The sequence below is a fragment of the Microcaecilia unicolor genome, chromosome 12 (assembly GCF_901765095.1).
Source record: "Microcaecilia unicolor chromosome 12, aMicUni1.1, whole genome shotgun sequence".
In the NCBI taxonomy this organism is placed as follows: Eukaryota; Metazoa; Chordata; class Amphibia; order Gymnophiona; family Siphonopidae; genus Microcaecilia; species Microcaecilia unicolor.
This window is the reverse complement of record NC_044042.1, coordinates 79,916,723-79,931,509: the sequence shown is the minus strand read 5'-3', so window position 1 is coordinate 79,931,509 and position 14,787 is coordinate 79,916,723. Positions and strand designations below refer to the sequence as shown.

Sequence of the window (14,787 nt, the reverse complement as noted above, 5' to 3'; positions counted from 1 at the left end):
CCTCCCCCTCTATATAGTGGTCTAATATAAGATATAATTTATTACCTTAATTCTAATTTTTCCTTAGATATATGTTTCTGTTTTTCATGTTCAAGATGTAAATGCTTGTAAAGATTATAAATATGCATAAATAAAAAAAATTAAAATTCTCTACTGCATGCTAGACACATTTCCCAATTACATTCTGAAAGCATCCCCTGACCAATTCATCGAACATCTTACCTCACCACCTCAACTTCATGTTCAGGGAAGGTCGGTTCCCAATAAAAAATCGGCATCGGAGGAAAGGTGCTCAAATGGTTCAGTGCATTTCTAACCACCACAGTCTCCTCCCCATGAAGAACAGACTGTTGGGTCCCCCAGAGCTCACCACTCTCTCCAATACTATTAAATCTAATGATGGCACTCCTTGCTCAATCACTGTCTAAACAAGGCTACAACCTCTTCATATATGCCAATGATGTAAGAATTTTCATCCCTTTCAAGAAGAATCTGTCAAAAATTATCACCAAGATCTCAAACAGCATAAACACCAAGGGAACCTGGGCCTCAGCATTCAAACTAAAATTGAACAGGGAAAAAAGCACATTGCCTAATACTAGCATCACCACACAACACAGAACGCTTCACAAACATCAAAGCCATGGGAACACCCATCCCAATAGCAATCTAAAAATTCTAGGAGTTACCATCAACCGCAATCTGTCCTTCGATGGCCAGGTTACAAACACCACTAAGAAAATGTTCCACACCATGTGGAAACTCAAGCGTATAAAAACTATCTCCCCAAAGATGTATTCCGCACACTTGTCCAAACCATGGTCCTCACCCAGGTAGACTACTGCAACAGAATCTACACAGGATGCAAGGAACAAACATTAAAGAGACTACAAATTGTACAAAACACACAACTAGACTTATATTCGGAAAAAAAATGATTTGAAAGAGAAAGTTCACTACTCCAAAACTTACACTGGCTACCTATCAAAGCACACATATTATTCAAGATATGCACCCTAGTCCACAGAATAATCATCGGCCTCACTCCAGAATGTATGGCTGACTTGATAGATCTACCACTACACAACACAAACAAAAACGCAAGATCCTATCTAACTCTTCATTGAGCAGCTACTGCCTAACACTCTCCTTGTCACAATGGATGTGGAGTCTCTGTACAGCAATAACCACCAGCATTCCTCACTAAGTGATATGCTATTATGGACCAGCACAGGCAGCACTTTCAAGTTGTTACTTTTGCATAACTAGTGAGCCGACAACCAGTGTGTTATCTTGTTTGTTTTTAAAGGTAAGGCTTTGTATAAATAGTCTTTCGCAAGATTATTTTGGTTTGCACTCTTGTTTTAATGGATAGATTTGGTCATCGTGTTAACATTCATCTGTAAGTTGGCATTACGGTTAGCGGTACTTTCCCGCCCAATTTTGGCATTAATGCAGACAGTCTCAGTTTGTCTTTATATATTTGGTACTAAAATATTCATGACTGTTCTGTTTATCAGCATGCTGATGATACACTTAAAATGTCACATTATGCTACTGCCTCACTAACAGTGTCCAATCACATTTTGATGTATAACATACATCATGGACACATCAGCATCCCTCACTAAGCATTTGGCTATAATGGACCAGCGCAGGCAGCACTTTCGAGTTTGCCACTTTTGTATAAATAGTGAGCCAACAACCAGTGCGTTATCTCATTTTGTTTTAAAGGTAACTTTGTACAAACAGTCCTTCTCGAGATTATTTTGATCTGCACTTTTGTTTTTACGGATAGCTTTGTTCATTGTGTTAATATTCATCTGTAAGTCAGCGTTATGATTAGTGGCCTTTCCCGCCCGATTTTGGCATCACTACAAACAGTCCTATCTTTTCCTCACAGTTGAGGAGTGGCCTAGTGGTTAGAGTGGTGGACTTTGGTCCTTGGGAACTGGGTTCGATTCCCACTGCAGGCACAGGCAGCTCCTTGTGACTCTGGGCAAGTCACTTAACCCTCCACTGCCCCAGGTATAAATAAGTACCTGTATATAATATGTAAGCCACATTGAACCTGCTATGAGTGGGAAAGCACGGGGTACAAATGTAAGAAAAAAAATATTAGGTACAAAAATATTTATGACTGTTCTATTTATCAACATGCCAATACACCCAAAATGTTATATCCTGCACACACAGTATTCACCTCTGTGGGTTCATCACGGACATCTCATAAACTCCTTATGAAAAAAAGTAGTGTGTTTTACCAATGCTTCCTTATTTATTTATTTCATTTGTATCCCACATTTCCCCACCTATTTGCAGGCTCAATGTGGCTTACATAGTACCGGAGAGGCGTTCGCCAACTCCAGTATGAACAAATACAAAGTGATGTTGTGGTAGGATAAGGTTCACGTGGAACAGACACACTAGGGAATTGTAGAGCAAAAGAGTTATGTTATGTCTATTACGTGCTTTGGTTTCGTTGTGTTGCAGAGTTCAGGCATTTAGGTTGGATCAGTAGGGTATGCCTTTTTGAACAGGTTAGCTTTTAGTGATTTCCATAAGTTTAGGTGGTCATATGTTGTTTTCATGGCTTTTGGTAATGCGTTCCACAGTTGTGTGCTTATGTAGGAAAAACTGGATGCATATGTTGATTTGTATTTGAGTCCTTTGCAGCTTGGGTAGTGGAGATTTAGATATGTCCGTGTTGATCCGGATATGCTTCTGGTTGGTAGGTCTATGAGGTCTGTCATATATCCCGGGGCTTCGCCGTAGATGATTTTATGAACCAGGGTGCAAATTTTGAAAGCAATACGTTCTTTGATTGGGAGCCAGTGCAGTTTTTCACGGAGGGGTTTTGCGCTTTCAAATCGCATTTTTCCAAATATATTCAGCACTGTACCGAGCAAATTTATTTTCAGCACCCTTATACGTCACATTGGTCTGTTCGAGTTCTGTGCTGAGCCCATGTGCTTTCAATGATCAGACATGTTGACTGATATTTTAAAGATATGTATGCAATAGCCCTGGTGTGCTTATGAGGTTACTGCTTCATATTGCATTGTTTTGCTTTCTGTTTACCACATTCATAATATTGTCATGATATGTCACATATATTGTACATATACTCTTCTCACATCCAACACAGAGTGACCTTTGTCTTTTTGTCACGATTGTGGTCGTGACCCCTCTCAGACTCACCTTATTTCTGGTGGTCAGCTTCTGAGCTGGCTTCTGTCTGTTCTTCCTGAGTTAGTTCTGTCTCTGTCTCTGTGTGCTGGCTGCTTCCAGCATGGCTCTGATTACTCCACTATACTACACCTGTGTGTGTTAAGCCTCTCTTTGCTTCAGTATGCTTTCTGCCTGTGTCTTGGTTTGTGTTCCTCTTGCCCTCTGGTGGCCAGAACCGGTGGCTGCCACAGACTTTCCAGACTTTCTTTCTGGTCCGGTCCAGTCCAGATATTCTAGCCCTCCAGACTTGGTTTGAAGTTTGGCAGCTAGCCTCACCCGTAGCTGCCTCATGGTTCCTGCTGCTGAGTTTCAGCTGCAGATGGGTTTATTACCACCTGGAACCTTCTGAGTTTGCCTTTGCATCGTCTAAGGTCCCTGGTTTGTTGGTGCTTTGTTGCACTTCTGCCTAGTCTGGTTTCTTGTTTAGTTCCTTGTCTGTTTCTAGTTATCTGTGTGTAGTTTAGCTTAGGTTTATTTGCTTACTTCCCTAGTCTTGTTTCTGGTCTGTATTCCTTGTCTAGTTTCTGTTTGTCTGTGACTCTTGCTTAGTGGCTGCTCTGCAGCTTTCAGTCTTGTCTCTTGTCTGTCAGTATTTGTGCCCTGTTTCAGTGGCTGCATGGCAGCTTTCAGTTCCTGTCCTTTAGCTTGTCCATTCCCTGCTTTGTGTAGTATTGTCTGTCTGTGAGTCCTAGCCCAGTTTCCTGCCTTGCTGCCCATGTATATTTCTTTCCCCTCTGGACCATGAATACGTAGCAGAAATTGTTTAAAAAAAAAAAAATAAAAAAAAAATAACTAAATTCATCCTAACCCACAACTACTTCAGCTTCAATAATGACATCTATTTATAAATTATGACCACTGCAGTATGCCAGTTTTTTTGTCAGAATTGGAGGAGATATTCCTAAATAGGTATCACAACAAACCTTTCATATATTAACAGTGCATAGTTGATATCTTTATAACTTGGACTGAAGGAAAAGAAAACTTTAAACATTTCTACAATTCCTTCAATGCATTATATCCCACAATCAAACTCAAAATGAACATAAGAATAGCCACACTGGATCAGACCTATGGGCAATCCAGCCCAGGATCCCCAACAGTGGCCAATCCAGGTTACAAGTACCTGGCAGAAACCCAAATAATAGCAACATTGGATTACATCTTGGAAGGTATTAACTTTGTAAACACTACAGGTACATTGTGCAGTGATCATTTATACATCGGTATACATAAACTGACAGATGCAACCACTTTAATATCTCCCGTTTTCATTTTAGGCTTAATCTGGGGTGGGCATGGGGAACAGCCAAGTGCTAATGCTGAACTGGATCCCCTGCCCCCACTGCTAATATGACTTCCATACCCTTTGCCCCCAAAATAAGCAGACAAACTGTACTGATGTTTCCATCCTTCATGCATAATCTATTATATACTGTCAAACTACATGATATCACTACATTTGCTCTGACCTATAAAGCTGTAACATTACATATACCACTTGTAGTAACATATGGTCCAAAACTAGAAAACTTAAGGAAAATTATAAAAGATTTTCAACCCCTATTTCTGGGGAATGAACTACTAAAGAAATATTTCTACCCCTCTCTCCCCCCCTAAAAAAAAAAATTCTAACATTCTGCCAAGCATCTAATCTGAAACACAAAATTATATAAGAAGAACACCAAGCAAAATCTAAAACTGAAGAAAATGGCGCAAGACACCACTTTGCAAGTCGTGCCAGCAAATATGACAGGATCCTTCAGTTACTCACATGGGTCTCACAATCATGCTTCTCTTCTATCATAGGGGTAGATATTCAGCATGATTTAACATAGTAACGTGGAGGGGAATAATCGAATGGTGCCGGCGATGTATTTTGGCGGTGCCGCAAACAGCTGACCAGACCCGTATTTTCGAAAAAGATGGCCGGCCATCTTTTGTTTCGATAATACGGTTCCGGCCAGCCAAATGCCTTGGATTTGGCCGGGGTTTGAGATGGCCAGCGTCGTTTTTTAGCGATAATGGAAAGTTATGTCGGCCATCTCAAACCCCGGCCAAATCCAAGGCATTTAGCCATGGGAGGAGCCAGCATTTTTAGTGCACTGGCCCCCCTGACATGCCAGCACACCAACCGGGCTCCCTAGGGGTCACTGCGGTGGACTTCAGAAAAGCTCCCACGTGCATAGCTCCCTTACTTTGGGAGCTGAGCCCTCCAACCCCCCCCCCCCCCCCCCCCCACACACACACACACACAAAACCCACTACCCACAAATGTACTGCACCCACTAAAACTGCTCCAGGGACCTGCATACAGCCTCTAGGACTTATTGCTGCTGTATAACTTTGGCACACCAGTTGACACCTGAAAACTAATCTCTTTGAAAAAGTCCTTTATTTGAATAAGCACGTTCACTCACAGTTAACTGCAGATCAGAGGTTGTGCCCCACTGGCAGAATCCCCTGGTACAAAGATTAGCAGTAGGTCAGAGCTGGCACAATGGTGTACAATGCCCTCTTTCAGCACCATTCAAGGTAAGAACTATGTTCTCTAACGTGGGTAACACAGGAAAGGGAACTAAAACTGGCTTACAAAAATGGCCACTACCGCATGGACTACAACAGGAAACAAAACAGGGCACACTCTGACCCAGTAAGCAGGGGGAAAGCACCAGGGGAGTACAGCCTACCAACTACCAATACCTACAACCACCACAATGCATTGCTGATGTGACTCTGCAGTGCAAATAACAGAAAAGGTGTCACACTCACCCCAGAGCCACATTACAAGCAGGAAAAGGCTGTCGGAGGACAGAACACATTCTGCCGTCATGGAGGTGGGTACGGCATTTGAGGCTGGCATACAGGCCGGAAAAAAAAGTGTTTAAAGTGGGGTGTTTTTGGTGGGAGGGGGTTAGTGACCACTGGGGGAGTACGGGGAGGTCATTTCCACTTCCTTCCGGTGATCATGTGGTCAGTTTGGGCACCTTTTTGAGGCTTGGTCGTGAAAATAAAAGGACCAAGTAAACCCGGCGAAATACTGCTTAACGCTGTATTTTTTTTCCATTACCGGCGAAAGCCAGCTATCTGGTAGCCATGCCCATACCCGCCCATGTCCCGCCTTTGCTTCGCCGCCGACACGCCCCTTTGAACTTTTGCTGGCGAGGCGACGGGAAAGCGGCGATGCTGTCAAAAAAAGCAGCTTTCGATTATACCGATTTCGCCGCTTTTCCGAGATCGCCGGCCATCTCCCGATTTGTGTTGGGAAATGGCCGGCGATCACTTTCGATTATGAGCTGGATAGTAACATAGTAGATGACAGCAGAAAAAGACCTGCACGGTCCATCCAGTCTGCCCAAGACAAGCTCATATGTGCTAGTTTTTGTGTATATCTTACTTTGATTTGTAACTGTCATTTTCAGGGCACAGACCGTACAAGTCTGCCCAGCACTATCCCCACCTCCCAACCACCAGCCCCGCCTCCCACCACCGGCTCTGGCACAGACCGTATGTCTGGCCAGCACTATCCCCGCCTCCCACCACCGGCTCTGGCACAGACCGTATAAGTCTGCCCAGCAGTATCCCCGCCTCCCAACCACCAGCCCCGCCTCCCACCACCAGCTCCGCCACCCAATCTCAGCTAAGCTCCTGAGGATCCATTTCTTCTGAACAGGATTCCTTTATGTTTATCCCACGCATGTTTGAATTCTGTTACCGTTTTCCTCTCCACCACGTTCCGCGGGAGGGCATTCCAAGCATCCACCACTCTCTCTGTGAAAAAATACTTCCTGACATTTTTTTGAGTCTGCTCCCCTTCAATCTCATTTCATGCCCTCTAGTTCTGCCGCCTTCCCCTCTCCGGAAAAGGTTTGTTTGCGGATTAATACCTTTCAAATATTTGAACGTCTGTATCATATCACCCCTGTTTCTCCTTTCCTCCAGGGTATACATGTTCAGGTCCGCAAGTCTCTCCTCATACGTCTTGGAATGCAAATCCCATACCATCCTCGTAGCTTTTCTTTGCACCGCTTCAATTCTTTTTACATCCTTAGCAAGATACGGCCTCCAAAACTAAACACAATACTCCAGGTGGGGCCTCACTAATGATTTGTACAGGGCATTAACACCTCTTTTCTGCTGCTGGTCACTCCCCTCTCTATACAGCCTAGCAACCTTCTACTTACGGCCACCGCCTTGTCACACTGTTTCGTCGCCTTCAGATCCTCAGATACTATCACCCCAAAATCCCTCTCCCCTTCGGTACCTATCAGACTCTCACCACCTAACTCCCGTGGATTTCTACTCCCTAAGTGCATCACTTTGCATTTCTTCGCACTGAATTTTAATTGCCAAGCCTTAGACCAATCTTCTAGCTTTCACAGATTCTTTTTCATGTTTTCTACTCCCTCCATAGGCGCCCAGTATAAGAGGCCGCAAGCCCCAAGCGTCTCTCTCATCCCCCCCACGATGCAGCGTCCGTCTATCCCTCTCACTCCCTCCCTGCAATGCAGTCCCTCTAATTCAGATCGCCGCTGGCAAGCTCTCTCTCTCATCCCCCCCACCAATGCAGTGTTTGTCCTCCCTCTCAAGCCCTCCTGCTCCCATGTCCCAGCTGCCCGCCCTCTTCTCCCCCCCAAGATCCCTTTCCTTTTTTTTTCTTTTAAATTTACCTCCGAGTCCGGCAGCGCAGCGATAGCATCAGTGAAAGTGCTCCCAGTGAAAGCACTTTCACTGACGCTGCGATGCCGGACTCAGAGGTAAATTTAAAAAAAAAAGGAAAGGGATCTTGGGGGGGAGACGAGGGTGGGCAGTTGGGGCAGGGGAGAGAGGTGGATGGACATGGATGGGATGGCAGGGCTCAGGGAGAGAGGGGAATTGCTGGATATGGATGAATGGAGGGGGGCAGGGAAGAGAGGGGAATTGCTGGATATGGATGGGAGGGCAGGGCTCAAGGAGAGAGGGGAATTGCTGGATATGGATGAATGGAGGGGGGCAGGGGAGAGAGGAGCATGGATGGACATGGATGGGAGGGCAGGGCTCAGGGAGAGAGGGGAATTGCTGGATAGGGATGAATGGAGGGGGCAGGGGAAAGAGGATCATGGATGGACATGGATGGGAGGGCAGGGCCCAGGGAGAGAGGGGAATTGCTGGATATGGATGATTGGAGGGGGCAGGGGAGAGAGGAGCATGGATGGACATGGATGGGAGGGCTGGGCCCAGGGAGAGAGGAGAAATTGCTGGACATAGAGGGGAGGGGAGGGAAGAGAAAGGAAGGAGATGAGATGAGGGAAAAGGAAGAGAGGAGAAAAACTGCACATGGATGGAGAAAATAGGCAGAAGCTGGATCCACTGGACAGTCAAGTCTGTGGAGTACCCAGCATTTACTTATGGATGTAGGACAAGAAATGAAGAAGAAAGGCGGAAAGTAAAGAAATAAATGGAAAGGAAGCCCTGGAAACGGAGTTAAGAGGACAGATAGCAGCAGGATCGGATACTTGGCCAGCATGATCAGAAAAACAAAGTCACCAGACAACAAAGGTAGAAAAGATCATTTTATTTTCATTATAGTGTTTGGAATATGTCCACTTTGAGAATTAGGTGCTCAACATTAAAAGTTTATATTTATTTACTTATTTATGGCATTTTATCCCACATTAAACATGAATTAGGGTGTTTTGTGGCTGTACATGAGAACTGTGATATTATGATCCCTTGTTTCATATTGTTGACGGTCTGCATTTTCCGTATGGGTGGTATATTGGTGTATTAGGTTTTGCCCAGTGTAATATTTATGGTACAGTAAGGTTCTGAGTGTGTTTTTGCACAAAGTTGTGCATAGTGTTTTGCAGTTGAGCGATTGTGGTTAGTATATGCTTTGTGCAACCACTTTATTCTTTGACATATGATACATATGTAATATCTAAATTTAATAAAAGGTATTGTGACTTTTATTTTTATTTATTTTTTTTCTGTGTTATCAGACAATTATGGTTTTAAGCTCCACCCCTGGCCCCACCCCTAACCCTGCCCCCTTTAGCCTCCCCAAACAGTTGGGCCACCGACCACCTATGACTCCCTCCCGGGTGTCCACTCTGTTACAAATCTTAGTATCATCCGCAAAAAGGCAAACTTTACCTTCTAACCCTTCTGCAATGTCACTCACAAATATAAACCACACTGAGCTGGTTGGTTGCCAATATTCAGGTGCTCTTAGCCAGGCAAAGTCACTGAATATTGGCTCTGACCACTGTGAACACTGCCGGGACTTTATGCCGGATTTTCAGCCAGTGAATATGTGGTCCTAAACTAAAACGGGTGAGTTATCTACTTAATTAGGACAGCCATTTTGGGTGGAAAGTTATCTGGATAGTCACAGATCACCACCTGGCCTTCTTCCTAAATGCATAACTTTAGGCCAGACTGAGATGACCAGCCAAAACATTATGCATTAACCAGCCTTGAATTTTGTTAACGTGAGTCATTGAACTGGCATCCTATGAAAAACAGGGATGTTTATGCTCTGTGGCTTTTTCCTACCCCATTTTGTCCTTGTTTAGAATTAATTAGGAGTTTCTTTCAGAAAAAAAACAAAGTTCAGCCATACATTTGGGACATAATCATAATGAACATTTTGTTTTTGGTATTACTACAATTTATTTACTACTATTTATTGGTATGTGGTATTTAATTCTACTGACCTCTCAGTTTTGAGTGTTTCCAAAAACCAAATGAGTCAATAGTCAAAATCATTGATCAGGATAGCAGAACTACTGTCAGGATAAATGCCATTGACTGAGATATCCCAAGGCACCATTTGGATACTATTATCCTTATAGATCTTCTCAGCAGAATCTGTATAGTGCTGGTTCAGTGCAGCCGACACCAGGTCAGTCCCAGAACTTATCCCGAGAGTGGCAATGTTCAGTCCACGCTCCGTCTAAGTTATCTGGATAACTTACAACAATAAGGCTGTTCTAGGCTGTCCAGATAACCGATACAGATATTCAGCTCACTGTCACCATTTCAGGCTAAGTTCTGCAACTGATCACATATCTGGATAGAGCACTGAAAATCCAGATATTTTTTGGCTATCACAACAGACAACATTAACAGTGACTGAATATTGAGATACAAAGGATTATGCATTAACTCAGAAGTCAACCACATAAGGTGACATTCAGTTTTTTACCCAGGGCTTTTTTGCAGCTAGTATGCACCAATATTTATTTATTTATTTACTAGGAAAAAAGGCCCGTTTCTGACACCAATGAAACGGGCGCTAGCAAGGTTTTCCTCGGAGTGTGAGAGTGAGTGTGTGATACAGAAAGAGTGAATGTGTGTGACAGAGCGAGAGTGAATGTGTGTGACAGAGAGAGACTGTGTGCGGGAGTGTGTATGTGAGAATGAGAGTGTGTGCCAGGGGCCCCCTTCCACCCAGTTTCAGGGTCCGCCTGCACCCCCTCCCTCCCAGTTTCAGGGCCCAGCCCTCCTCCAAGTTCCATGGTCCGCTCTCCCTCCCTCCCACCCACCCAGTTCCAGGGTCTTTCCCCCCCTCCCCCTCCCTCCCAGTTTCTGCCCCAATTTGACTGCCCTATTTGACTGATTGTACACTTGTCCTTTAGATTGTAAGCTCCTTGAGCAGGGACTGTCCTTCTTTGTTAAACTGTACAGCGCTGCATAACCCTAGTAGCGCTTTAGAAATGTTAAGTAGTAGTAGTATTTGAGGGCTCATCCTGCATCGTGATTTGCTGCTGCTCTTACCAGTGCCTGCCCAGTCCCCTCCCCCTTGCCTCCATGGCACTAATGCTACCACACAAGGGAAAAATCTGTCAACTTTGCGGCTTAGCCAGGTGTCTCCTCCACAGTGTGCCTGTAGCACTGAGCTCAGACCCGGACTCCCGGTTCCCTGGACTCAGCTGGAGAATTGTCATTGGGCCCTCATCAGCCTTCAGTCTACAGTTCCAGGCCTCAGCCACCCGAGACCAGGTAAAATAAAGGTGGAGTGGAGGAGTGGCCTAGTGGTTAGGGTGGTGGACTTTGGTCCTAGGGAACTGAGGAACTGCGTTCGATTCCCGGCACAGGCAGCTCCTTGTGAACTCTGGGCAAGTCACTTAACCCTCCATTGCCTGCCGCATAGAGCCTGCCATGAGTGGGAAAGCGCGGGGTACAAATGTAACAAAAAAATAATAACATTTATGTGTAGTGCTGGTGGGCTTCTGGGTGGGGTGGACTCTTCACTGCCGGGGGGGGGGGAGTATATTACTGTATTTAATGTTGTTGGGTTTCTGGGTGGGGGTGAGGCGGGTTCCCAGACTTAAAATTAAAAACAAACAAAATAGTTTTGTATTTAATGTTAACGTTAGTGGGTTTCTGAGTGGGGATGGGTTCAGTGATGTTGGTGGGTTTATGGGTGGAGTTGACTGTGCCCAGGGTTAAAATATATATTTAAAAAAAAAAAAACAAAAAAACAGTTTTGTATGTTGGTGATCTTCTGGGCGGGGATGGGCTCAGTGATGATGGTGGGTTTCTGGGTGCCCAGGGTTAAAATAGAAAAAAAAAAAAAAAGGTTTTATATTTCATGTTGGTGGGTTTTTAGGGTGGGATTGGTCTCTACAGTGCTCAGGTAAAAAAAAAAAACAGAAGTTTGCTCCATTCTAAGGAGAAGGGGGTGGAAGGAACACCGTCAGGACCCCCAGGGACTTGGACTGGTGACTGTCAGTCTCAGAAGGGAGAAAAAGCAGTAGAGCTAGAGGAAGGAAAAATTGTACGGTATATTTATCTGTTTGATTAATGTAGCTTAATAAGGCATATATATTTATTATAAAACAAAGTTGAAGGATATGTTCCAAACTGTGGTAATTTTATTTTGTCAGCATCAGAAGGGAGAAAAAGTAGTAGACATCAATGGATTTACCTGTTTTATGAATACAGCATAATCAGGCATTTACATTTGTTATAAAGCAAAGTTTGAAGGACATATTCCATTGCTGTAATTATACTGCAGAATACTGTCAGTCATATGTGTTGAGATGTTTGCCATTACAGTAGACTTGTGTCTGATCAAGTTTAAGATATAGGATAATGTGGTTTTTCAATTAAGTATGTATGTGTTTTATGCTGATGTAGGGCAGAGAAATCCATCATCCAGTGAATTAAAGGGTATTATTCTGTAGTATCCCAAGAAATACTACTCATAAATATATACAGTACCCACCCATATTAGCTCTGGGCCCACCCAAAATGTCAGGTCTGGCTACACCACTGGACAGAACCCACTTGTCTGGACTGGTCTAGCAGGATGAAAAGGAATTCCTTTTACATATCAACCTCTAAGTCAAAATGCAATCTATACTTTGACTTTAATTACCAGTGGGACACCTTAAGACAATTAATCCCACCTCACCAAAAGTCTCAAAATTCACAAGATGGCATTCGATTTGTGCTTTTTATCTGTTGAGCTTTTGTTGATTTGTGCTACTAAGCTCCAGCATTGGGCAATAACTTTCCAATAGGGATGACACAGCCTGTATTCCACCCAGAGGAACAAGAAGTCTGTTGCTGGGGGCAAAAGGAATGATCCAGTGTAGTTAGAAAAAGAAAAATAAGTTTAATGTGTAATGAAAAGTTCTGGCCTGCAGACTGGGCATCTCACTAAAAAAAACTTCTTAAAGATTGTCTCAAGAAGAAGCACAGAAGCCCACCTACAACTGTTAGTGTGGTTACGGCAGCCAGTCTGAGAAGCAGAAAATCTAGGGATTCTTCCAATTTCGCGTGGAGTTTAAGAACCTGCAGGCGAGTGCTTTCCCAGTCCCCGGAGTTGTCAATCACATGATCAGCTAGCCGACGCTTTTCATCTAGTGGTAGCTGAGAGAGGATGCGGGCCTCTGCTTCAGCCTTTGACAGGCCATTACGTCTCATCAGCCGGGACAGCTGGCTCTGGGGGTCACTACAAGAGGAAAGGTGAAGAACAAAGGCTCAACCAGTCTTCCATGAAAGAAGATACTGAAAAGTTACTGGTTATGGTACAGTAGCCAAATGTTGAACTACAAACATATTCAATTATTCTGAGGTAAGCTGCGTGTATATTTCAGATTACTAATGAAAAAATATATCCTTATCAAAACCAGGTCAGAATTTGAAGATTAGTCTCAAAGTACCCTGAGGAACATCCAATTCTACGACTAATTCATTAGCCAGTAAGGTAAGATGACATCTCACAGTACAAAAGCTTGAAATTTGACAAGATTCCTTCTATCCTATCCACTACAAGGCAGAATAAAAGTCAGCGTTCCAAGTCTATAGAACCAACAGCATCCTGGTGGGTCAATGAAGTAACAGAAGGAACAAGTGATGCCAACACAGCACCAAGAGTTTCTTGCTATGTCTCATATGCATAGATCTGCCAAAGAACTGACCAACAGCACAAAGGCTTTTAGAATGCTTAATATCACAGCAGCACTGTGCTGCATCTAAGCCAAGGCCAGATTTGGAAAGCAGAAGCAGTAAGACACCCAATGACCTTACTGCTTTGCTTCCTTCCTGCAAAACCTTTGAATACAACAGAGATGTTTTATTCTATTGTGTATTCTCCCAATAAATATGCTTATATATTGCAACAGGGTGGTTACTGCTTTTTAGGAAATGGTTTAAAAAATAAGCCAGTTCGACTGGAGGTAGAAGAGGCCTTAGCGTCACCAACCCCCCTTTCTTATTTGGCAAGGATGGGCTCCTGTTCAAAGGTGAGGAAGATTCCTATTATGAAGGCCACTGTAGCTGCTTTCCAGAGGCTTGAGGAGATGAAGGGTAAAAATACAAATGATAATTATATGTTGACTGTATGGAATAATCTAAGGGTGTTAGTAGCAGGCAAGCCAGTGCATTGGGTAGTCTGGAGGAGACGGCAGATATAGTTTTTGGGACAATGTCTGCATAAAATAGAGCTTCACCTTTATTACTCAAATTACACTGGCTTCCAATCAAAGCCTGAATCACCTTCAAACTCTGCACCTTCATCTTCCAAATTTTATATGGCCTAATCCCTGAATATATGCAAGATCTTAGAACTCCCCTCACGAAATGCTGTCCCTGGGGCTTGGGACTTCACTGCCCTAGATGCAAGAATATAGAAGAGGCATAGCCAGACCTTGATTGTGGGGGGGGGGGGGGGGGGGGGGGGGCTGAGCCCAAAGTGGGAGGACTATTTTGCCCCACCTCCCCGCTGCTTTCCTCTCCCACTGCAACCCCACACACCTGGACTGGAGGGAGTTCCCAAGCCCTGTCAGCAGAAGACTTCCTGTGGTGATATTCTGTGCTGTGCTGCCTGCCCTGATTTCCTGCTCCGGCACACATGCTGGGTTTTAATGAAACTGAACATGTGCACAGGGGAGGGGGAAGCAGGCCAGGCAGCCAAACCAGCAGACTTTGGGGGCCCGAACCCAGGCCCCCTGTGGCTACGCCACTGGAATATAGTATATAAATCAGTTCAGTCAGCTGATTTCACTTATCAGAGTGCTAAGCGGTGGAACTCCTTACCTAAACCCATTAAATGGCAAAATA

At 44.2% G+C, this 14,787-nt stretch overlaps 1 protein-coding gene across 9 annotated transcripts in view; it reads right to left on the bottom strand.

Annotated features, from left to right (window-relative positions):
- Nucleotides 1-12,024: 12,024 nt before the first annotated feature.
- DCAKD (dephospho-CoA kinase domain containing) overlaps nt 12,025-14,787 on the bottom strand; it is a 39,683-nt gene continuing 36,920 nt past the window's right edge. For 7 of the 9 annotated variants that reach the window (XM_030220659.1, XM_030220656.1, XM_030220660.1 and 4 more), the window contains one exon: nt 12,025-13,177. In XM_030220659.1, coding sequence (XP_030076519.1) covers nt 12,883-13,177 — 295 coding nt within the window. In that variant the 3' untranslated portion in view covers nt 12,025-12,882. The remainder of the gene's footprint in view (nt 13,178-14,787) is intronic. The other 2 variants (XM_030220658.1, XM_030220657.1) reach the window with 1 other exon arrangement.